The 26577-nt window shown below is 32.1% G+C and overlaps 2 protein-coding genes across 3 annotated transcripts in view; one reads left to right on the top strand and one right to left on the bottom strand.

The window, feature by feature from the left end:
* Positions 1–3065: 3065 nt before the first annotated feature.
* LOC132058095 (putative F-box protein At1g49610) lies at positions 3066–6783 on the bottom strand. 2 transcript variants are annotated; one of them, XM_059450662.1, is made up of 4 exons: positions 6626–6783; positions 5029–5982; positions 4404–4574; positions 3066–3562 (listed from the first exon to the last, which is right to left on the bottom strand). In XM_059450662.1, the coding sequence occupies exons 2-4, from the start codon at positions 5917–5919 to the stop codon at positions 3254–3256; spliced, it is 1371 nt and encodes a 456-aa protein (XP_059306645.1). In that variant the 5' UTR covers positions 5920–5982; positions 6626–6783; the 3' UTR covers positions 3066–3253. The 2 variants fall into 2 exon arrangements, with proteins under 2 accessions (XP_059306645.1, XP_059306651.1); XM_059450668.1 differs by having other exon boundaries at positions 5029–5926; positions 6626–6777.
* Positions 6784–12008: 5225 nt separating this feature from the next.
* LOC132066929 (F-box/LRR-repeat protein At3g03360-like) overlaps positions 12009–26577 on the top strand; it is a 50452-nt gene continuing 35883 nt past the window's right edge. Inside the window, exon 1 of the mRNA XM_059460117.1 lies at positions 12009–12650. Within this exon, the coding sequence (XP_059316100.1) occupies positions 12009–12650 (642 nt within the window). The remainder of the gene's footprint in view (positions 12651–26577) is intronic.

The following is a 26577-nucleotide window of genomic DNA, read 5'->3' on the forward strand; positions in this document are numbered from 1 at the left end:
CAGACATTGGACTACGATAATCCAAGAACACCATAAAAGCCAAACCATTCCTTTGGGTAACTCCTACAGTATATCTTGCTCTGAATGTTCATACACATTGCTTGATAACTCAACAGCCTATAAAGCTGGGAAAAAAGCCAATTCAGTATCCACTGTCTATTTTCCAAAGTGGTTAGCATTAGCCAAATTGAAAATCTGTTCATTAGCAGGTGTAATCACGAAAACAAAGTAAAATGTATTTTTTATTCGCACGTTATAGCATTTCTCAATAAAGGATCTATGTTCTATATTTGGCCAGAGCTCCAAGCTCCAATGGTATGACCACTACGCTACCAACTACGGCAAGTACTTTTTTTAAAATTAACAGAGCCCTTTTATCACTAGTTTAGACATTTATTTGAAATGACCTTCAGCCTTTATTTTTTAACACAGCCTCTTCCTCAAAGCGCTCCCTTCCATCAAGAAGAATGCTCAGATACTTGTACATGTTGCTTTGAATCATCAGCTTGATATTTTGAACTTCTTCAGTAGTAAATTAGACCCGTACAAAAATTTCGCCTGCTCAACATGGTTGTGGATAGAAGCAAAATAATAGAAAGCAAGGAAGTTCACTCAAGCACTTAAATGACTATGGAAGTCAATGTTAACCAATGCATTGCAAGTCACCAGAAAAATTCAATATGAGAAGAGGAAGTGAAATCATACAAACAAGTACATAGCCAATCATTAACCTAGATACATTGCCATGCAACAAAGAACTCATTTCGTCTCAAACTTTGGATCTTCAGCTTTTTTTCCTTGTCCCATCCAATAGAATGTCCACATACGTTTAAAAACTGTTGGGTTCTAATAAGTAATATACCAATCAGATTCCTGGATTTCAATTCATTTTGGGTTGCCTGTGGAAGCACTTCTTTCAAGCACTCAAAGATAGGTTTTCTGAAAACTGTCATATTGAGATAGAAGCTACAAAGTGGGCATATAAGACCAATGACAATGTGCTGGAACACAAGTTGTCATGTTCTTCACAGTACCTATTTGGAAACATATTTGCATGATGTAGCAGGAATTCAGTAATAATACAAGAATCCGAGTAGGGAATGGGGAGCAAATTCATGTTAGAATTTAAACTTTTGATGTAAAAAAGATCTCTTTGAGCAAATCCAAATCCAAATCCAAACTTACTATTAGGCTTTTAGCGAAAGAGCAGGAGGCTATATCAATGTCATCCAAAGAGCTATGGAAGTAACTTCGCCATGAAATACATGCATTAAATAGATCGCATTCTCAAAAAAACAATAGTGTGCATTTCTTCCAACTTTTGTGGCGGTATCAACAAAGCATTTGACCCTAGGAGGAATTCAATAACTTCTTTCCAGATTCCCGACTCAAAATGCAGCCAGCAGTCTCAAAGTAGAGTATTAAAAAAAGATAAGAATGGGGAACCACATGATAGTTCAACTAGTTTTATTTAGAAGTCGATAACAGATACAAAACATAAGGCATATTTGGTAGCGAAAGAGGAGAGTGTTCTGGAATATTGCAGCACCCACGACCAGCTAGCTGATGTACTGATGAAGTGTTTATGAAAAGAGAAGTTCTGTTATTTTAGAGGATTGCTTGGTGTCTCTGACTTTGAAGGGGGCTGTTGTGGACTGATTCAAATTTTGACTGACTATTATGCTTTGTTAGAGATTGTTCCTTCATTTAAGCTAGTAGTGGATAAATGAGAGCTAGTTAAAAGTAGCTACTAATAGATAGCCAGTAGTGGAGTAAGCCAGTTTAGCAGCTTTTTCTGTTTGATGTAAGCCTATATAAAGCCACTCTATGTTGGTTTTTAATATATACTGTTAAGATTTAGCAGCTTTTTCTGTTTGATGTAAGCCTATATAAAGGCACTCTATGTTGGTTTTTAATATATACTGTTTAGAAACAATAAAGCAGTCCATCAGAGCCTTACTTTCCTTCTTTGTTAAATCACTGTTATCCCATTTTTTTCCCAACTACAAGAGGTAGCTCTAGCTATAGTATTTGACCTCATATGGACAATAAAGAAGAAATAATTAAATAGTTTCCAAAAAAAAAAAAAAAAAAGGTGCAGATTTTTTCTAATCGACCAAAACGAAAAGAGTGCCATATAAAATGAAATGGAGGGAGCATATTTTACTGATATTGAAACTAAGTTAAAAATCCTAGAACATAAAATTATCACAGTTTCTGACTATATCAAATTAAATTTAGAGACAACATGCCAAGAATAATCAACCCGAAAAGTCAAATATCTCAAAAAATGCAGAGCAAATTATGAAAGAGCCCAACAGCCCCAAAAGAAAATGATTGCAGAAGAAAAGAAGACTAGTCAAGTAAACCGGGAAAAATCTAGAAGTCAATTATTTTGAATTAGAGCAGAAGCAAACGACTCACTGCATAATCAAATTAACGTGCAGAAATAAAATAAAGATGTTAATTCAGTCAATTATTTTCCATAAGAAAAGAAGCAAACAACCCATTCTATAATCAAATTGACGTGCAGAAATGAGATAAAGATGTTCTTGAATTAACATCTTGTATATATAGACAAGTGAATTAACAGAAAGCTAACAAATTTACCAAAGACTAATTTAAAAGAAAGATAGACGAAGCGAAAGAGAGAGAAGCTTACAAGCGCACTTTGAGTCCACAATGTCCAGTTATGCTGACAGAAAATCTAAAAAAGACATCCATCATGTTTGAGTGCTCCTGACTTCCTGAAAAACACTTAAGCTTAATAGGGTGTGCCTTGATCTTGTCTTTTTCTGTATCCGCAATAAAATTAGTTTTTGTCTCTAGAGGATAGTCACAGAAAGGAATGTATCATAGGCTTGCAGTAAGTTCATGTTCAACAAAACAATTCCAAAATTCTTCCCTTTCTTTTGTTTGCGTTAATGACATAGGACGACGGAAACAAGCCCTTGGAAATTTAATGATTCTTGAAATACTATTTCAAGAAATGATATTAAAACTTAAACTTTGATAGTAATTAAACATGATCAGGATCCAGCAATATGAATATAAATCACAGAACATATAGAGCAATACTCCTTGATGATGATCAGAGAAATACATTGTAACTTAGAAATGAAGAACTACTAACAACCCCTTGGATACTAGCAAGTACAATCCTAACCTTATATATAAGCTAATAACAAGTTTCAAACATAAAGTAACAGATGTTAAGTATGTTGCAAGCAATACAAACGTTAGGGGCCAAAGATTAGCAATAAGAAAAGATAAATGAAGCGTGTGGGGAGGATCTCGGAAATCTTGGGAACTCCAGTTCCATTTTAACAAAATCCTGAGACGCAACAGCCCCTCTGTATCTGCCAGCAATGACGAACTTTTCTAGTATGGTTGCATGCTTGAGCAAATATTTTACTGATGACAGTACTGCCTTATTTTTCCTTAGTGGTCCCAAAAAGTTAATGAACTTGATGGTCTTCAAATGTAGCAATGAGCAGTTATAATTATGTGTCTCAAACCTCCTTCTTTGTTCATCCTCATTTGTGTACTTTGATAGCAGGTCCTGCAGAGAAGAATGTGCTATATCAACCAGTTATTCTCCTTAGATGAAAGTAGAAAGCCAAGCTGATTGTGGATAAAATGAACTTTAAGATTCAAGGAACATATCAAATGCTTAGCAAATGTTACAAAGTGGTACATACAAACAACAACAAAAAAATGTTTCAAAGATTGATTGAAGTTGATCCTTTGTCTCCTGGCACGAATTTGAGCACTATCGACTTTTTAAATATCTTTTTCCTACAATTGTAAAAAAGTTAATTGTAGAAATGACTTTACTCATAGAATCAATTTCCATAGTGACAACATGAAACTTCTGTCAAAGCAACTCAAGTTCCACTAAACGTCTTACATAAAACAGAATAATAAGCACAAGCTGCTGCAGATTTAGATCGTTAAATCCTTGCAAAATAGCATTCAAATGCTAGAATTTGAACTACGTATTCCTTGAGGAAATTGCTGTGAACATATTGAGAAATTCTCACATCGATGGACAAGCACTATTGTAAAATGGTGCAAACTAATCTAGGATGGGTAAAACTAGACGCAGATAGCAGTTCCAGACAAGGACAATGTGGACCAGTAAGGAACAAATAATATGGCCGAAGCATTTGCACTTTTCCTATGGGCTTAAATGGTTTCTTGAACATGACTCGCGTTCTACGCGAACATTTTTAACTATTTACCTTCATCAAAGCCGGAAGCAAGGGGCGAAAACTCCAATACTATTAACTAAGGGTCGAAAGGAATTCCTAGAGATCCAACAAACAAAGTAAAGAGTCCTTATACAAATTTTGGGGATACCATAGTATTGTAAAAGAAATATAGGTGTAAAAACAACTCACTCTTGTGTCTTGATTGAACCCATCAATGACCAATGTCTCAATATTTGATGAACTCTGTAGAAATCTGCAAATTCCAGGCAAGTCCAATTGTTCGAAGTTTCTGTTAAGTTGTAAGGATTTCCTGCTTGATGGTGGAAGCTGCCATCCTTTCAGTTCCAGTATGGACAGGCACTTATAAACCAAATTGATAAACCAGAATATGTCAAAACAAGGAAATGCTACATATTTAATAAATGACATGCAAATTGTTAAACAGCGTTCAGGGTTGGCTTGTTTCCAAAGATGAACTTTTAAACACTTTGAAAAACTCATTCACATGACCTAAAGATTATGATCAGTGCAAATCAATCCAAATTTTACATGTTGTTATGTTCATTGCAAACTATTTATTTTCAGTGTTCATCCAAAATTTTATCCAAAAGGTCTTGTTTCAATCCCTTGCCACTGTCTAACTAGATTGGTCATAAGAACGTAACTATTTAATACTTACCAACTTGGTTATCATCAGATTATCCTAAATCCTGGCATTGTTGATGTTACAAAACTAATGAATTTAAAAGCAAATAATAAGACCCAAATTGAAAACAAAATACTGAATTTAGGATAGTGAAGAGTATGAATAAACCTCGATGCACCAGGGACCTAATTTTAGATTCTCGACACGGGCAACGCTGTGAAGAAGTTGCTTCAAACAGCTAGACTCCTTCTGCCATTCGTCCCCATCTCCAAAATCAAAATCTAAGCTAAGCACTGCAGAGACAAGTGAAGCCACATTTCTCAAGCGTATCTCACTACACGACCCCATAAGTTGCAAATTCTGAATATATGGGGCTACTATTTCAAGCCAAATGTCACTTTCATCAGTTTTATAGTCCATTATTATCAATTCTGTCAACTTCACATTGCTGATTTCCAGATGATGAATTCCCCATAAATAGTGCAATCTCAAGCACTCCAAGTTAGGACAACCAGCTAATACCTTTTCCATGACACCCTCCGTTGTATTCTTCAGATACATAATTGAAAGGGAAACGAGACTACTCCAGTTCACACTACCGGAAGGATTCAGTTGGCAGAACCATAAAAGCAAATTTCTCAAGGACGTATTCTTATATGCAAACTGAGGAAACTCATATATTTGGTCATTCATAAAGAAAAGTCCAAGTGTAAAATCTTCAACATTAGCAAGTTTAGTTGCAAAATATACCCATAAATCGACATCTCTAACAAATTTCTCCTCGCGAATATCGAAATAGACGGTGAATCTTCGGATTTTCTGGCAAGACCTCCAATAATGAAGCTCCCTGTTGATGGAAGTCACGAAATCATGAACTTCATTTTCGCCTTGGTCAACGGGGAGATGGTAGTAGAGTGATACCGGAACGGACATCCAAAGAAACCTCCATCGCGTAGACAATACGCTGCTTCTCACAACTTCTTTTCCTTCCCGCAACATAGAGAGGATGTGAATTAGAATTGGCTCGGGCAAATCGCTGAGTCGGTCTACTCCCACCATGATTTTCCTGGAATACAACCTTCAGTTGCAATTGGGTAAAAGTTGATGGAGCTCCGGTGTAGTCTGAACTCAAAAGGTAGCGCTTAGAAACATTAACACAAACACCTTAAATCTGATACATGAATTTACCCTATCTCAATCGTTTTTCAAACAACAACAACATACCCAGAGTAATTCCATAAGGTGGGGCCTGGGGAGGCTAGGATTTACATAAACCTTACACCTACCTTTGTGGGAGTAGAGAGGTTGTTTCTGATAGACCCTCGGCTCAAAAGAAAAGAAGAAATCGAAGCAGGATTGCATTAAAATAAGAGCTATGTACCTACCCCCACTCCCACGCCCAACCCCAACCAACCCCCGCACTATCCATCCACACCCTACCCACCTCCCACCCCACCCCACTCCACCCCCCACACACCTACCACACCCCCTCCATAACCCCTACTTCCACCTCACCCCCATCCCACCACCAACCCCACAGCCCCCACCACCCTCAACCCACCTACCCCCTGCCTACCTCCCACCCTTAGAAAGTGATATTTTCCAGTAGCATAGCATCAATTAATGCCAATAAGACAAGCAAAAGCTTACAAGGAAAACCAACACACACACACACACACACACACACAAAAGGAAAACCAACACACACACCAGATTGTAATTTTAAATATTGTAGCTTTTGTATAATTTTGAGGGAAAAGTTTACCTGATGATGCTTCGTCAATGGCGATAGCTCCAAATTGAGGCAGCTTATGCAGCCAAAATGTGCCCCGCTAAAATTTAGCAAAACATAAAATAGGACTACTTCTTTATAAAAATAAAATTATATTATTGATGAGCTAAAGATAAATAAAAAGAAAAGTATTTTGTTATTTTGATTTGGTATTTAAAAAAGAATAAATAAATACATGAAGAATGATTTTAAGTTGAGGAAATAAGACCCACATGGATTGGGGTGGCATAGTTGGATCCCTTGCCCTTAAATAAATACATGAAGAACGGAAAAATCTTGTTGGGAGTGTTGTCTCCAAAATGGAGTTCGGAACCTAAATGACCCAATAAAAACTCAATTGAACCAAAATATCTCAAGAAAAAATAGAGATAACAAAGTACTTTTAATGCATCTTTTTTCTGTGTTATATAAAAGTGAGTTAACGTCTCACGTTAAAATCCGTTACTGATTTTTCTTAAAAAAAATATATAAAAAAATTGCATAACGCATAATTTTACTGTGCTATGCAACCATGGTCAATTTCCTGAGTTAGGCCGTGTCAATATACTTGCTAATCCAACCATATTCATTTCAAATCAAAATTATGCAAAAACTTTCATTTTATAATGCTTCTCCGTTCACTTTTTTACTTATCCATTATTCTAAAAATATATTTTCACTTTTAACATATTAAGAGAAGACAATTTTTTCCTGTTTTACCCATAATATTAATTGCTCATTTCAAATCATTTTCAAGTCCATTAAAAATATGCATCAATTAATATGAATATCGTGGTAAATTATGCACTTCATTTATTATTTCTTAAGGGATGTGCAAAGTTGTGGACAAGTAAAAGTGAACGGAGGAATATTAATTTATCTTGTGATACTAAAAGAATCTTTTGACAAGTTTTTTTTTTACCGAAGTATGTATTATCTTATCTTTTGATACTTATGAAAAACATTTATTATTATAAAGAGTATTTATTTTCTTACTTTTTGAATAAATATCTTTTAACAAAAATTTTACTGTCTTGTTCATTGACTTGTTGCTCTTTTTTCTTAATTAATGTTTATTTAGCTAATTCCCAAAACAATCGAGTCTAAGATCTATTTACCGATAAAAGTAAATAATTTTTATTATAATTGACGGTTAATTACGTTAAATATTAATGTGATAAGAATTAATTTGAGATACACACCTTGTATTTTAAAATCGAACATTTACACCATTATATTATGAAAATCCTATCTTCAATTTTAAAATACATGGTGTGTATCTCGAATTAATTCTTATTACATGAGTATTTAATGAAAAGATAACTAGAATTTTAACAATTTGGCAAAAAAAAAAAAAAAATCTAAATTATAGTGATGTAATCCCAATTTTTCAAAAAATAAAATAAAAATTAACTTCTTAAGAAATCCTACGCTAATGAAACTTTATCGGAATAAGTAAATTAAAAATAATTTTAAAGCGAAGAATAAATAAAGAAACTAAAGATGAGGAGTTCTTATATAATAAGATATTATTTAAATAAAACTAAAATAATTTGCTTGCTTAATGTGTGAGAAAGCCAATAATAATAGGTGGCATATTTTATTAAGTAATTTGTGTTATTTATAATTTTAATTTATTTTTTAATTATTATATTTAATATATTTAGGTACGACTATACCCCATATATAGAGAGCTTAAGTGCATGATTCTCATAATATAAGTGGTGTAAATGTTTGGTTTTAAAATACAAGGGGTGTATCTCGAATTAATTCTTATTATATGAGTGTTTAATGTAACTAACCCTCAATTATAATAAAAAATTATTTACTTTTGTTGGCGATAAATAAATCGTAGACTCGATTGTTTTTAGAGCTAGCTAAACAAACATTAATTAAGAAAAGGTAGCAACAAGTCTATGAACAAAAGGATAAAAAAAATTGTTAAAAGATAATATCAAAATAAAAGAATAAATACTTTTGATAAGAATAAATGTTTTTTCATAAATATCAAAAGATAATAGAATATATATTTTTGATAAAAGATTGTTAAAAGATTCTTATAGTATTAGAAGATATATTAATCTTATAAATATTTTAAAAAATGGAAACTTTTGCATAGTTATGAAATGGATGCCTAACTTAAGCAAATTGTGCCTGGTTGCATAACGCACTAAATTATGCGTTATGCAATTTAGTTTTTTTTTTTTTTTTAAAGAAAAACCGTTAACGAATTTTAACGTGAGACGTTAACTCACTTTTATATAACGCAGGAAAAAAGTGCGTTAAAGGTACTTTGGTATCTTTTTTTTTTTCTTGGGGTATTTTGGTTCAATTGGATTTTTATTGGGTCATTTAGGTTCCGGACTCTCCAAAATGAGCCCTACAATGCGCACTCGAATATAGTCGGACTCCAATACCGATATCGAACATCGGTAAAAAATAAAAATAAAGTTGGGTGAATAAGGGTGGGACCTATTGTTTAGCCTAAATGACCCTAATCATTTTAACCCATGGATTCATGAAATATTTGACCAAACTTCCAAAATTTACTTATTCTGAAATATGCGGTTTGTCATATGTATTTTTTAGAGTACTTTTGGAATGACAATTTGTGTACAGTTAATCAAATACAAAAAAAAATTGTCATTATTAAATTAGCAATTTACGCTTGGCAAAGGTTCTGAATATGCTTACAAGTAAAGTTGTTTTTTTTTTTAGCTTTGGAAAAACAAATTCTGCAACCATTCAGAAGTACTTATTTTTAAGAAAAGCCTGGTCAAACATTTAAAATTTCGAAAATAAGCATTTTAAAAAAACACCTAATTAATATTGTATAAGGAAAAGAGTAAAAGATGCTCTTTAATTGCGCAAATTTTTTAATATTTGTGATCCGTTAATAGTTTAGTCTAGCCATGTCCTTATTGTTACTTAGTTGGATCAAATATGTCTTTATTTCACACGGAACCTAATGGAGCATAATTAGAAGACTAACTGGAGAGCAATTACGACCTACACACATATATTAAGGGCATATTTGATCCAATTTAGTTTCTAAATGCAATTAATCAATAATTTGGTAAAATTGTAATTAACATTCTCCACCAATTTAAGGCATCACATGAAGCACATTTTATATCATACTTATAGCCTGTTTGGCCAAGCTTATTTTTCCCTCAAAAGTACTTATTTTAAAAAAAAGTGAGGTGTTTGGCCAAGCTTTTGGGAGAAAATAAGTGCTTTTGGGGAGTAAAGCACGTATTTTTAGGGCAGTAGCTTTTAATTAAAAAAATACCTTTTTATCCCAAAAGCACTTTTTTGAAAAGTAATTTTGAGAAAAATACACTTAGAAGCACTTTTTAAAAGCTTGACCAAATACTAATTGTTGTTCAAAAGTACTTTTTAAATTAATTGGTCAAACACAAACTGTTTTTAGCCAAAAAACTTTTTTGAAAAGTATTTTTGAAAAAAAAAACTTTTTAAAATAAGTTATTTTTATAAGCTTGGCCAAACAGGCTATTAAGCAACTTAAAATGTCAATTAATGCAAAAAAAAAAAAACGTAGGTAAAGATACAACATGTTAAAAAAAAGTATATTTCATTACTTCAATCATAAGATGATTGTTGGAAAGTGGTAAAGTATTAGTATCATATTTAAGCAACACACATAAGACCGCACGTGAATTAGGGATAAGCAAGAGGCCCAATTCGTAAATTATTAAAATTTTAATTGCTAAATTAATTTGCTACAGATGTTATTTTAATTGTTAGTTTGGAAGATTTTAAAAGTTATGTTATTTATAATAATAACTTTTTAAACTTAACATACTGTGTAAAAAGATTCAAAAATATTGAGCCTAGAATAAATTACTATGAAATTCTCGTATGTTATCCCTTTTTAGAATAATCATATTAAATGATTATTTTATTTTTAAAATCTAAAATCAAGAAATTGCTATATTTTTGTTAATCTATTATTAAATATTAGTTTAAAAATATTATTAAAAAAACAATTAGAAGGCTTAAATGACGCAATTTCCAGTTTTAAAATAGGAAGGAAAAGTGTGTTGATAAAGGGATATTTGGTCAAGGGAAATCAGCCCCAAATTAATTACAGACCCAATCGGACTCAACATAACACATTAACACCTACGTAAACTCTTTTCCAAAATTGTTAACAGTAATAATAGGTATTTTAATCAAGTCCATGGAAATCGAGAGGAAAATGATGGCTAGAGGAGACCGACTCAATGATTTGCCAGAGTCTATTCTAATTCACATACTCTCTCTGTTGCCCCACGCAAAATAAGTTTTGAGGACCAGTATGGAGGTTTCTTTGGAAGTCTGTTCCGTTCCAGTATCACTCAATTTCGTGTTCTACTGTAACGAAAAGGACACTCTTGATTTCCTGGCTTCCACAAATAGAGAGCTTGATTACTAGAGGTATTGCCACAAAATCAGAAATTTCAGGGTCCGTCTCTTTAACTACAGGAACCATTATGTTAAACATGTTGGTTTATGGGTACATTTTGCAACCAAACTTGCTAATGTTGAAAGTTTTGCTATTGAAATTTACAGTGATACTTTATTGAAGGCAGAAATATGATTGATTAGATTTAGGAGTTTCTTCATTTATGGGAAAACTTCCATATTCAAAGGGTTTCTCATTTATTAATTTACCTTGTATATATTGTATATTATGTAATTATGATAACAGTTGTACATTATGTAATATTATGCTTATTCACTAGTAGTTATGAAAGTCCCCCGATTAGCAAGATTGTACACAAAGGGCTCAAGTCACAACTTTACCAAAAGGACAACTGAACCAAGCCTAACTGAGATAATTTTATCTAAATTTGATTTAACTAGTCTTAAAAACAAATACAATGCCCTATGAAATCCATTGCTATAAATCTGCCTAGGCTGGCAATTTATGTCCTTTTTCCCAAATTGATGAGACAACAACAAATTACACCCCAATTACCCGACTCCACTGATTTGTCAAAATAACCCATTAATACCACAAACCCTCTCCTTCTCGGAAACACAAAATCAGTGTTAGACCACATACCCTGAAAGTTGGACTCCATGGAAAAGCAAAGTAAAATCACAGCAAGAGGAGACAGACTTAGTGATTTGCCAGAGCCAATTGTACTGCACATACTCTCTATGTTGCCCGACGGGAAACAAGTTGTGAGGACCAGCGTATTGTCTACATGATGGCGGTCTCTTTGGATGTCTGTTCCGGTATCACTCGATTTCAAATTCTCCTACAGTAACAACGGAAAGGAAACTCTTGATCTCATGGCTTCCATCAATAGAGAGCTTCTTTATTGGAGGTCTTGCGACAAAATTAAGTGTAAGACGCCTTATGTACATGAAGGAATATGTTAAAGATGTTGATCTATGGGTATTTTTTGCAACTAAAATTGCTAATGTTGAAAGTTTTAAGCTTAAATTTAATTGTTATAGTGAATCTAGTTATGAGTTTCCTCAATTTGCATATAAGAATACGTTATTGAAGAATTTGGTTTTCTGGTACTGTCAACTGAAACCTTGTGGTAATGTTAATTGGACTAGTCAAGTTTCTCTTAAAATTGGGCGTGTGGAATTGACAGATGGTGCCATGGAAAAGGTATTATCTGGTTGCCCTAACTTGGATTGCTTGAAATTAGATGTCTTTTCGGGCATTCATCGTTTGGAAATTAGTAGTGCCAAGCTGAGAAAATTGATCATTAAAGACTACTACCACTGGTGTGATGACCTTTGGCTTGAAATATTAGCCCCCTTTATTCAAACTTTGCAACTTTTGGGGCATTGTAGTGACGTATGCTTGCCACATGGAAATGTGCCTTCACTTGTCACTACAGTTCTTCATTTAGGTTTTGGTTTCGATTTCGACGAGGAAGATGATGATGAAGGAGACCAAAACTTGGAAAAGCAGTATAGCAATATGAAGCAATGTCTTCACAGTGTTGCCCATGTTGAGAATCTTGAATTGAGTCCCTGGTTCATTGAGGTTTATTCATACTCTTTGCTATCCATAATTCCCTTTTTTCTTTTCTTTTTGGGACCTTTTATTTTCTCTTGAATCATCCGTTTACTAACACTAACAATTCCACTACTTAGGATTATCTGATAAGAAAGTTGGCAAGTACAAAAGAAATACATTCTCATGGCCAAGAATAGGAGATAGAAACAAGACCTTTTGAACAGAATATTCAATGATGAACTGTGAGAATAAAGAGTTTGCAAGGGGCAGAACAACATATAAAAGAAGTTCTCTGTTTTTGTACTGCATTTTGGATCCTCTGGATGTTGTTGAATGAAGTTCTATTTTTCCTTGTTAAAAGAAAACACCACCTTTGGATTTCCAAACCAATCTTGAATACTTCTATTTGGCAAAACGCAGTGTTATAGTCCAGTAGTCTTATAATTCTGTTTTTACGAGTTATTCAACAATTTGCATTTCATTTATTAAGTACGTCATATTTCCTTGTTTTAACATATTCTGGTTTGTCTATTTTGTTTATAAGTGCCTATCTGGAGTTGAAAGGGTGGCAGTTTTCACCTAGAGGCGGATCTAGGATTTGAAGGTGACGGATGCCACAATTTTCTTCAATATACATCTTGTTAGGAACGTGTATTTGGGTTGAGTCCATCTCTTTTTAGTTTATTCGGATCAACTTAATAGGCTTTTTTTCATTTGCAAATATGAAAATTACATCTCAAAAATCAAGAAACGAACATAATTAGCATCTTAAACAAGGAATCACACCCATTAACAACAGAAGTAAAATCGACATTTTCACTAAGGGACTTGCATCTCGAAAGTATATTAAAAAATGAATTCGCACAAGTAAAATAACATCTTTAATAAGATAATTACACCAATCAAAATAAAAAAAATAATAGAAAAATCTTCAATAGATAAATACACCCCATAAGTAAATGTAGAATTAGATAAACTACAAGTTCTCAAGAATAAATCATAAATTCATTTCTCATTTTATTTATTACTTATTAAGAGTGTCCCAAGTCAAATATAGACAAGTAAACATGGACGGAAAAGAAATTATAAAAAAAAAATTGAATTTTGATCTCAATCCAGAATTTCCATTGAGACCCATGTCTTTCGATTTAACTACTCACAGATTTGAGATTAAGAGAAATGCTTAATTTAAGGGATTTTGAAGTTTCAATTTGTGTGTTCTCGAAGAGATCACACATAAAATAATAAAAAAGAGGAAAGACAATATAAATAATAAAAAGATAAATAGAAAATTGGGAGAGCCGAAAAGGGAATTATTGGTACAAAGAAAGTAAAAAGCACAAAGAAAAACTAGAGTCGGAAAATGTTCAAGATAGATTCAAATTTGTGTCTACTAGCCGTGACACCTTTGTCTAATTTACGACTGGGGGTGGCAGGATCATATATTTAACCTAATTTAAGCAAATTACAACATATATAAGTATATAAAAAATTTATTAATCTAGGGGGTGGCATGCAAAAGGGTGGATCCGCCCCTGTTTCCACCACCAAGCCGGAAATTCTTAAAACGTGATGCAGCCTTAGAGCGGTTGGACTTCCCTAGAATTTACAGAGTTCACCGGATCTTGAGACTTTAGTCATTGACTGGTACAATCACGAACCAAGAGTAAGTTTCCTTTAGACCTTCATTTTCGTCACTTCATGTTATCAATGTCAAACAACTATTAGTGGAAAAAAGAACGTATACCAACATACTTAGGGAAAAGCTCTTAAACCTTTTTTTTTTTTTTTAAAGTATAAACCACCTTAGTAGCATTCTTCATGGAAAAAAATAAAATGTAACAAAGATAACTGCCTTACCTCTACAAAGGAATGTGAGATTGAACCGGTTCAACCTTCAAGTAAAGAGAAGATTCAATCTTTCACAAAGTGTAGGTGATAAGCCTCTAACATGTAAGCAAAAAGAGTGTTTCAATATAGTAGGAATGCAAGCAAAAAGAGTGTTTGGAGGAATGTAAGCAAAAAGAGTTTTACAATGTGAAACATAACTAGCCTATGTACCTGATGAGCTTTAGAACAATAGCTTCTAACTTATGGAGACTTGTTCCCCGTACATTGTTTCCTTCAGAAGTTTTTTTTTTTTAAAAAAAAAAAAAAAGTGAGAGGTATTCTCAAGTAATATGCGAGCTTAGGAAAAGATTTAGCAGGGAAGTTCATCTCTTTGCATTATTAGAGGTAAGCTCTGGGCTTTTTATTTTTCGAATTCTGAATGAAGGTTGCTGCCCCTTGTCTACCCTAAATACCCTCTAGCTTCTCTTGATAGTGAGTTAAAGCTTCAAGTGTTCATCTCTGCATTCAAATGAACAGCTACCAGGCTTCTCTGTAATATTGACTTTTGTACCTTGAATCAACTCTTTAATCTCCTCAACAATAGGTTCATAGTGCCAAAAAGGTTTTGCAACTCCTTGCCAGCATTCACAATAAGTGAAGATCCTTCTTCCACCCAACATCTTTCTAATACCGTGTTCAAGACACCATTTAAGCCCATAAGAAAGAACAAATGCTTCAGCCGTATTTTTTGGACCATGCCCCACTGGGACTGCATATGCCATAATCATATCACCAGAAGAGTTCCTCACTATGCCACCTGCTCCACATTGTCCTTGTCTGCAACTTCCATCCGTTGTTATTTACCCATCCAAGATCATGTTTGTACCATTTTAAGATAGTGCTTGTCTATCTAGGTGGGCATTTCTAAATGTGTTCACAGTAGCTGCTCCAGGGAATGCTCTGTTCAAATTCTTGAATTTTACTTGAGTGCTGCTTTTTAGTCTTGATAGTTGATGGTATCTTTGCTAAATCTTTTGCAACAACATGCTTATTATTCTGCTTTTATGTAAGGCGTTTACAGGAACTTTTTGGTTCTCCCAATTTATTTTCCTCAAGAAAAATGTTCAGCTTGAATTGTTTTGACAGAAACTTCATGTCGTCCCTATCAAAATTGATTCTATGAGTTTCATGTGGACTATTTGGGTTGAACAAAAGAAAGATGCTTTGAAGAGGAGTGAAAGATCGAACATGTATCCTTTGTCGAGTACAGTGCACAGCTTTATGTCTTATGAGCCTAAAGATGTAATGGAGCAGTTGTAACATCTTTTTATCTTTGCAGTACTTTCTTGGTGCTAGCCTTGATTAAAAAAACTTTGTATGTAAATAAGTCTGTAATGCCATTTGTAAAATATTTGCTCAAGAATGCAACAGTGCTAGAAAAGTTCATCATCGCTGCCAAATCCAAAGGGAGTGATGTCCCTCAAGATTATGTCTAAATGGCCGAGGAGTTCCAATGCTTTCCAAGATCCTCTCCTTACTCTTCAGGTGTCTTTTCTTGTTGATAAGCTTTGGCCCTATAATTTGAATCAATTGCTACCTAACTGCTGTTACTTTATGTTTGAAATTGGTTTTGTAACTGATAGACGAAGTTAGACTTGTACTTGCCAGTGTCCAAGGTGTTGTTAGTAGTTCTTTTTGTCTAAGTAACAATGTGTTTATTTTGATCTTTATGTAAGCAAACTCACTCTAAATGTTTTGTGATTTTCATTCATATTGCTGAATCCTAGTCATGTTCTTATTTAAGGCTGAAAATCATTTTGCTAGAATAGTTTTTCAAGATTCATTACATGCCCAAAGACTTGTTTTTGTTTTCCTATGTTATTTTTAATTGGTGGAAAAAAATATTTCTGGATTTGAATAGTGAATGACCTTGGGAAGGAAACAAAGCAGTGGAATCTTGTCCCAGCATGTATGCTTGGAGCGAAATGTTTGGGATAATATTGAGACGAGGACTGCTCTGTTTTTGGGTTGTACATGCACAGCTGCTGGCCGTTTGGCCTCTGTTTTGGATCGAATGGCTGCCCAACGAGTTTGGTGTAGCGTCACTACTTCCAGGTATAAAGAGTGTGTTGAAGGTGTACACAATAGCTCCATTTTGGACCAACTGGAATGTGTGTTACAATTGGAGCTGGCAAGGATTTGGTTGAGACACATCTGCATACAAGGAAAATTTAGAAGAATCGCAATTCAAGCCATATGTGGAATTTGCCTGTCATTATGATTTTTGCAAATTTTATTGTACTTCGTTTTAGTTATACTCTTAGGGGTCGTTTGGCAGAAGGTATAAGCTGGGATATCCCAGCACTAATTTTTATATCATGTTTGGTAGAAGGTATAAATTTATCCTGATAATTTTTTTTTTTTTTCAAAATTATTATTTTCACTTCTCTTCATATCGAAGAAATTATTCGTTTCTCATTTTTACTCTTTTGACAAGTTACTAAAAGAAAAAAGGGGTCAATTTTCTATCAAAATGAATTCACACGAGCTTCATCCCTAGCTAGTTTATTTGTAAAACATTGTTTTCGCTTTCCCCTTCTTATCTGAACTTTTGTCATTTCTTTCCTTGAGCCAAAAGTCTTTCAGAAAAAGCTTGTTTACCTCTCAAGCAGTGGCGGAATCAGGATTTTCATCTACGGGGTTCAAAAATTCTAAAAGATAAATACACAAAGAAATCAGGGGGTTCAACATCTACTATATATACATAATAAAATAATTTTAACTTTGAAAATACACTGTAATTTTTTGCCGAGAGAGTTGGGATGAACCACCTGGCGCTAATGTGGCTCCGCCACTGCTCTCAAGGTAGGGGTAAGGTTTGTGTACACTCTACCCTCTCCAGACCCCACTTGTGAAATTACACTGGGTATGTTATTGTTCTCTTTCCCTCTTTGTACAATTAGGGGAACATGTCATGCTCTTAGATCCACCATAAAAAACATCATGTCTTCCGACTTGCATGTGTCAAACATGCGGCTGCCATTCACTTTGAAGTAGGATCGTACTTTTCATGAGATTCATAATTTTTTTCTCGTAAAACAAAATAAATTCAAAATTATCTTTCGTTCCAAAATAATTTTCTTAGGTTTTATGTTTACCTGAAGTTAGTTCTCAAAAATATAGTTATGCTTACTCTTTTCACGTCAATCTCATGAGCACTTTATTTATTTTCGTTTTTATAAGGAGTAATGGAAATATATCCAACTAAAAGAATCACATTGATTTTAGGATAAAAACAATTACTCTTAAAAGACATAGTAAATTAAGGCCACATGGTAACAAATATTAATGGAATATTTTCCGTCTAATCTCTATCACTATTATTTATTTACAACAACAATACTACAACTAGTGTAATTTCACAAGTGAGGCCTGAGAAGAGAAGTCTGTACGACACTGTACACAGACCTTCCCCCTATTATTTTTTTCATTTTTCTTCAATCTATATCACTACTGGCTTGAATATGTTCTCTTTTTTTTTTTGTTCCCATCTTAATCTAAGCCTTAATATAAAAATGTTACCTTTCTTTGTCTTCAGGTAGGTCCACAAAAAAAATAACACATTTTTACGAAGAGGATAGTTCTATTCATTCGTTTAAATTCTCATAATGAGGCCCATTTTCATTTTTCCTTTTTCAATTTAAGTCAAATCTTACACGTTATCGTTACCAAGGTTCGCGATGTAGCTCTAAGCTGTCGGGGGGACCTTCTTTTTGGGGGGACTTTAAATTTTGCCCAAAATATGAAATGGGGGGATTTTGCCCTTTTGGGATAACTTAACCCATCCCATAGGTTCCAAAGGGAACCCACGGGAAGTCAAAATTTATTTTTTAATAAACTACAAACCAATGTAATTTTTTAGTTATTACTATTAGAATTTATTTTTTATAACTTTAAAGTCTTTAAATGTTTTTAAGAACAACTTTTTTATCTTAATTTCTAAGGGCTAGTTTTTCTTAATTTATTAGATAATATTAAATATAATTTCAAGTCTTTATAAAAATTATAAAGAATTACATTTTTTATAGTTTAGAATTTGGGTCAAAGTGTAATAAATAAAAGCTAGGAGATAAATCCGGGGCTAAAAGTTTAGCCCATTAAAGAGAAGATTTGCCCCCATATCCTTGGAACAAATTGCTTTTGTTATCAAAGTTGTCTCCTATTCCATTACACTAGATCCAAAATATTTGTATTGATAATTTTTAGCATGTTTTGTTAATGTTTTTTTTTTAATTAATCTTGTTCTTTAATGTTTCAAAATATTCATCATTCTTCGATGGAGCCCTTGAGAGGTAAATTAAAGTATCAGATGAGAGGACTTAAAGATTAATTAACAAGAATTGTGGATTAAATCTCATCTAATAACTTGAGCTAGACCATCTATACTTGAGACTATATTGATTGTTCATATTGTCAACATTCTAAGGCTGTCTTAGTAATGATATTTATCAATTTGATCGAGAAACTTTGACAGAATTTTAAAATCACTATCTAATTAGCTTAAACGCACTTTTAGTTGTAAATCGTGAAATACATCATCGTTACTTGAGGTAATTTCAATTGTATCCATACTGTGTCATTGATCATTTTACGCGCTTTCTAATTAGTTTTATCTTTGTTAGTTGTTAAACCAAAAATTAAATATTGAAAAAGTGTTTGGCTTAGTAGTTAAAAATTATGTTTAATTCGCCTTTATATTATTCTTGAATGAATTCGATGCCTTATGGGTAAATTATATTGCATACGATCATGTACACTTTCTCTTTCGAGCAAGTTAACTTTGATAATTCCTAAGATAAGTGTATAGTTATCGTGCTCTGTTTGCAATTTTGAATGCTTGGGGCAAACATACCTCATGTTTTTGCTAATTTTATTAGATTATTTACATGCATTTAATAAATTTACAGCAGGATTTCATCAACAAATTCATGCCATTAAAGGTTGTATATTTTAATTAGCTTCGAATACTTCTTGCTTGATGAAAAATACGCCATCCCATAGTTATTGATTTTTTTAATGAATAAAATTTAAATGGTAAAATCAATATTTTTAATTGCAGCATTTTCTATTTTAAAACTTAATATTTTTTAAAATTTGTCGATATTTTATATTTATGAGGGGACAAACGTGCAAACGTGCAACACACGTTCCCAGAAATTAGTATGTTAATGTTGCCTTCAAAAGCACCGTTGCCAAGTTGGTTACAAAAGCAACAGTTGTGTTGCTTCACTTTTTTTCTACTATTAAGAGCCACCCCTTTTCGTCGTCCGTTGAAGGGCCCTCCATGAAAAAAAAATATATTTTGGCTCCATATTAAACAACCCATAATTAAAAAAAAAAATTAAAACAAAATTGTACCAAAAAAATTGGGCCCCATATATATTAAACAACAACTAATATTAAAAAAAATTGTGGGCCCCATATTAAACACCAACCGGGGGGATTAAAAAAAAAAATTGGAACACACCACATCCAAACTCATCCCCCATATTAACAAAATTAAGCAATATTAAAAAAAAAGTGAATCTCATAATAAAAAAAACAATATTAAAAAAAATGTGGGCCCCATATTAAACACCATGCGTATTCATAAAAACACCGATATAATAAAGTTTTTTAATAAACTACAAACTACAATGTTATATTAATCGTGTTTTGAACAGTTATTACAAAATCAAGCAATATATAAAAAAAAAAAAAAAAAGTTCCCATATTAAAAAAATAAAGTCAAAAAAAAAAAAAGTTAAACTGTTTTTAAGAACACTAATATAATTTTTTCTTAATTTACTATATCAATCATGTTTTGAATAGTATATATATATATAATTTATTAGATAAAAATAATTAAATTATAATTTCAAAAAGTCTTTATAAACAACACTTATAAAATAAAAAAAAATTAAATTAAAAAAAACTATATAGTTTAGACCCATGCTTCATCGGGTCCCTTAAAAAAAAAAAGGGTATACTAAATAACACTAGGGAATATAAAATAAAAAATAAAAAAAAACTTTGGGGAGGGGCTACAACGCTATCGTCCGTTGTCCCTTAAAAAAAAAAAGATTTGGCCCATACTAAATAACACCCTTAAAAAAAGGAACAAAAAAAGCTTTTGTTCCTCCAAACTGATCTTTTTGTCCCTATATTAACATAACCAAGCAATATTAGATCCAAAAAAAGAATCCCATATTAATAAAACAAACAATGTTAATAAACAAATGCTTAGAAAATCAAACAATTGAAATCAATAATGATTTTTATTGCTATCAACCCATGAAGTGAGTTAATGTTGTTTTAATTAATCTTAAAATACTCATATATTAAAATAAGAAGAATTTAATTACTTTTTCATTTTTTCCTTACTCTAACAAATGTGAAAAAATGAGGGCCCGAGATTAAACACTTGAGGTTGGGAAACATTAATATAATAAAATTTTAAATATGGCATTAAATCTCATCTATATTAACTTGAACATAGAGATCCCATATTGACAAAATACTTGAATATATTGAAAAAAAAAAAAGTTAATCATATTTAAAAAAATCAATGTAAAAAAAAAAAAAGTAATTTGATATTTATCAATATAATTTTTAGATCGAGACAAATTATAATGATATCAATCGATTTTAGAAATCATATATATATATATTATACGCACTTTTAAAAATCGTGAAACTAATAATGGAAAAGGTCGTTATACTAAACAACACCGAGCGTAAAAAAAAAGAAAGAAAAAAAAGTGGAACTCCACATCCAAACTCGTGGTCGTTGATCATTTTACGCGCAATATTTAAAAAAAGTTTTATCTTTGAAACAAACAATGTTAAAAAACAAATGTTAAAAATCAAACAATTAAATATAATGAAAAATGTGTTTGGCTTAGCTAAGTTGGTGAAAATTATTTAACATACTTAAAATTCATGGAAAAAAATGGACCTTTATTAAAAAAAAAAAAGGCAACGTCCCTATATAATATATATATATATACCCATATACTAAAAAACCAAACAATATTCATGAATCATGTATCCATCAAGTCAATAATTTGAGGAGTCATTGGATATTAACCCATTAGTGAGAGCAAATGAAATTATTGCACAACAAAAATATCGACCTTATATTATTACTTTTCTTCAAAATATTTAATTGCTTTTTTGGCCATATCATTTATTTATGTTTTTACTAAAATAAATATACTTAAAATATATATATTTACAAAATGCAATTTAATTAAATTCTTACTCTAATAAATGTGAAAAGAGATTAATATCAAATGAAGATCAAATAATGAATTAAAGATAAATTAGTCAAATTATAATTCTAATTCAGCTTCCTTAAAAAATCATGCAAAAGACAACATGATGAAAAATGAGCTAAACCAAAATATTTATAAAATGAAAATTTTTAATAATGTGAATTAAAATTTAAATAAAAATTTGATAAAAAATAATAAGTATTTTACACTTTTAAATTATTTAAAATTAAAAATTGCATGCAAATTTTATTATTTTAAAACTTAATATTTTTTAAAATTTGTCGTATTAATAAATTTATATTTATGAGGGGACAAAACGTGCATATTAATTGTATTTTGGACATATATATATATATATATATATATATATATATATATATATATATATTATTTAAACACAACTATATATACATGTATACAAAAGCAACAGTTGTGTTGCTTCAAGACGCATTTTAGTAACTATATAGAAACGTGGGTTTCTATACTTTATGGTCATCAGTATCATCATCTTAAAAAAAAAAAAAAGGTGGACCCATACTAAAAATACCAAGCAATATTAAAAAAAAAAAAAAAAAAAAAATAGAGCCCACCATCTCCAAACTCACAAAAAAAAAACTCATGAAAAAAAAAAAGATCGACCCCATATTAACAAAATCAAGCAATATCCAAAAAAAAAATAAATAGTGGACCCCATATTAAAAAACAATGTAAAAAAAAACGTGCACCCCATATTAAAAAATCAAACAATATTCATGTGATTTTCAAAGTATCTCATTAAGTCAATAATGATGGATTCATTGCCACATGTGTATCAACCCATTAGTGGGAGCAAATGAAATTATTGTACAGCAAAAAACATGGACCTCATATTATTATTTTTCTTCAAAAGGTTAAGTAGCCAAATCATACAATTCTCTTTCTTTTTTTTATGTTAGCCTGAGATCTAATCTAGCTATTGAACTGTTGTATTTGTTATTCCGCCATGTCATTTATTTGTTATGTTTACTAAAATAAATATACTTAAAATATTTATATTTTAAAATAAGATAGAATTTAATTACTTTTTTATTTTTATTTTTACTTTAATAAATGTGAAAAGAGATAAATGTCATAAAAGAAAAAATAATATCAAATGGAGATCAAATAATGAATAAGGTAAATTAGTCAAATTGTAATTCTAATTGACGTTTCCTTAAAAAACCATGCAAAAGACAACATGACAAGTAAAATGAGTTAAACCGATAATATTTACCAAAAATTAAAAAATAGTAGTTCTTCGTTTAAATAGAAAATCAAATTTCTACTTTGTTTCGTTTTAAAAATGTAAAATTAATTTAATAAATTGAATTAGAATTATCCAAATCAAAATTTGATAAAAAATAATAAGTATTTTACACCTTTAAATTAATCGAATTAATATTGCAAGTATCAACTAATGCTTAAATATTGCTATTGTTTTATCTCAAAGAGAGGAAAATAGTTTCCATTTAAACAAGTCTTCTCTTTTAAAAAGTATTAATAAATTTTTGCGGACTTTGTATTCGTAAGAAACACTAATATAATAAAGTTTTGGATACAAAAGACAAACTATATATATATATATATATATATATATTATCACTACTCAAACACAATTATATACACATATATACACTATAATCTAAAGTGCGCACGGCATACGCCGTCTAGTTTTTGAACTAAACGTTGCTTTCTATTTTTGAAATCAAGGATATGCATCTGTTGAGAAATCTAAAAGGTTGGACTATAAAAGGCATCTTTGGCAGTAGCCAAACGTACTGAAAAACAGAAGTACAACTATACTTCATTTCCAACTTAAAACATATTCTATCATTGCTTCCTAATTTCTTCCTTCAAACCCTTCACTCTTTTGGGTTGAATTCTTGTGGTAGAAGAAATTAAAGAGTGCAACTTTGATTTCAAGAGTAGGTATTGTATCCTGGGAATGGACTTTTCCGTTAACCATTTGCACGGTGTGCGGAAAATTACTATCTTAAAGATAGTTTCCTAGAAGCGCCTTGTCTACTCATTCCATATTTTTCCATTGAATTCTCTTTTAGTTTGTTTATTAAATTTTCACGCACAGAGTAGTTCCATTGTATTATTTTAACTATTCTACAACAATTTGTTGAAACAATATTTCTTGAAGATGAGTTTCATGTTTAAAAATGTGGTCTTGACCAGTTTTTCTCAAACGATTTTTTTCTAATTTCAACTTTTTTTCAAGTTAAATGCTTATCCAAACACAACTTAATTTCAAATGCCCCTTTGCAATTATTTTTTTCAAGTAACACATTTTTTATATTTAAACGCCTACTAAATAAGATTCAAAATGATCTTCCCAAATATGAGGACACCTATTAAGGTTAATTTTGACCCAACAATCAATAAGAAAAAATACACCTGCATATGGGTACTCAGTATCTTTACATGGCAGGTTTTTATAAAAATTGCCTCTTTTTTTTTTTTTTCTTTTCATTTTTCACTAATTTAGTTTTACTTACGGTTTTTCTTTCCACTTTCGTTCTTGCCTATCTACTTGAAATAATTTACGTACAATGCCTATTTTCAAGCTTATAGACTTTCGAAATGTCATTAGCCAAAGTCGAATCAAAGGCTTGATAGGAGAGCTTCTCTTAGCCCTATGGTCTTTCTCCCTCCAATTTTTTTTTCTTCAAATCTAATGATTCAAGACTATACAAACAAAGCTTTCTGACACAGCCTTGAGAAGCTTGTATCCTTTGAATTCTTAATGCAAACAAAATCGAAAGCTAATGAAGGTCAGATGACTTGATCCAAGAAACTCCTCTCAAGGCTGGAATTTGTTGTCCATGTAATTACTTCATCCTTTTTGGATTGCCTCTTTTAGCACTGCTTTACTGCAATACATTAGAAGCACGGAATGAGGGCATGTTTTCATGTGAAAAGTGTATTTTAAAGTTCATAAATGCTTGTGAAATATTAGTTAGCAAGAAATGCAACCTTTACTGCTTGCAGTGTCGTAAGAGGCCCATCAGGATCTTCATGTGGCTGGAATTCATTTTATTGCGCGGATTGCCCTTCTTTTGGGGTGGTCTTTAAATTTTGCCCCTCATATTTGTGGTCTTTAAATTATGCCCCTCATATTACTGGTCTTTAATTTTTGCCCTTCGCGTTGCAACCCTGAGCGTTCTCGCAGAAATCATGGGGTTCTGTGTTTGAACCCCCGCTCAAGCATAAATTAAAAAAAAATTACAAGGCAAGGTTTGGGTCGCGTGTAAACCCGTGATACACTTGTTAAGAAATTACCAAAGTTATGCGGGACCGGCATACTACGTGTGTATGGGCAGATCCGTGTCCGCATAACTTTGGTAATTCTTAACAAGTTTATGCCGGTCGTATACTTATGAAATTTTAATGGGCAAACTTTTAGTTAGAAAAGTTTTTCCTAGTTATGCCTTATGGCGTTAGTTAAGACACAACTAAAAGTATGCCCCATAAGACATAACTAAGAAAAAACTTTTAGTTAAGGCTTAACTAAAAGTTTGCCCATAAGTATGCTCTTATGCCAAGTCTGCCCAAAAGGCATAAGTTCGCCAGGTCCTGCATAATTTTGGTAATTCCTTAACAAGTGTATGCCGGTGGGGGCATAGCGAAATTTAAACTCTGCCTTGCGAATTTTTTTTAAATTTTTGACTGAGTGGGGGTTCGAACCTGGAACCCATGGGTTTTAGCTGAAGGGCAAAATTTAAAGATTTCAAATATGAGGGGCAAAATTTAAAGAGCACCCCAAAAGAAGGGCAATTCGTAGCTGGAATTCTTGCCATTTTTTTTTGTGCGGGGTGCCCTTCAAAAGCACTGGTCTTTAATTTTTGTCACTCAAATTGGTGGTCTTTAATTTTTGCCTTCGCAAAAACTCCTTGGTTTTCGAATCTGGCTTAATTAGTCAAAAATAAAAAATAAAAAAAAATCGCAAGACAGAGTTTTGCCTCAAACTCTACCTGATCATGCAGTGTTTGAGGCAAATCCTGCCTCAAGGCAAAGTTTGAAACTCTGCATGATCGGGCAGAGTTTGCAAACTCTACCTGATCAGGCAGAATTTGAGGCAAACCGTACCTTAAGGTAGAGTTTTGCCTTCAGGTATAGCAAAACTCTGCCTTGCCTTATACCTGAAGGCAAAACTCTACCTTAATGTAGAGGTTTGCGTTAAGGCAATTTTTTTTTAATTCATTTGAAATTTTGCAAAACTCTGCCTTAAGGCCTAACTTTTGTCCGAATAGACCTAATTTTGCTACGAAACTCTACCTTGCGAAACACTTTTTTTTTTTTTGATTGAACGGCTGTTTAAACCCAGGACCTTGGGCTATTAGACGAAAGACAAAAATTAAAGACCACCAATTTGAGTGGTAAAAATTAAAGACCGGTGCCTTTGAAGGGGAATCGCGCAAATGACCCATAGTCACCTTACCTACCTTGAATTCTTGAAATACTATTTTATGAAAGTCTATTGCACTAAGTTCATTTTCAAGAAAATTACCAAAATTCTACCCTGGCATATGTTTGATAAGATCACATAGGCCAACAGAATCAAACCATTGGACATGTAATGAATCTTGAAATACGTTTTTATTTTTTTGCAAAATGTTTTTCATCCTTAAAATTTCATAGTACAAAAGCATGACCAGGATTAATAGCCAATACAAATATAAATCACAAAGCACTTGGAAGAAGCGTTCATGCATGATGATCAGATGATAAACACACTGTTAAGTACTTAGACATGAAGAAATACTAAAAAATCCTTGGATACT

Source organism: Lycium ferocissimum, chromosome 1 (genome assembly GCF_029784015.1).
Source record: "Lycium ferocissimum isolate CSIRO_LF1 chromosome 1, AGI_CSIRO_Lferr_CH_V1, whole genome shotgun sequence".
Lineage (NCBI taxonomy): Eukaryota > Viridiplantae > Streptophyta > Magnoliopsida > Solanales > Solanaceae > Lycium > Lycium ferocissimum.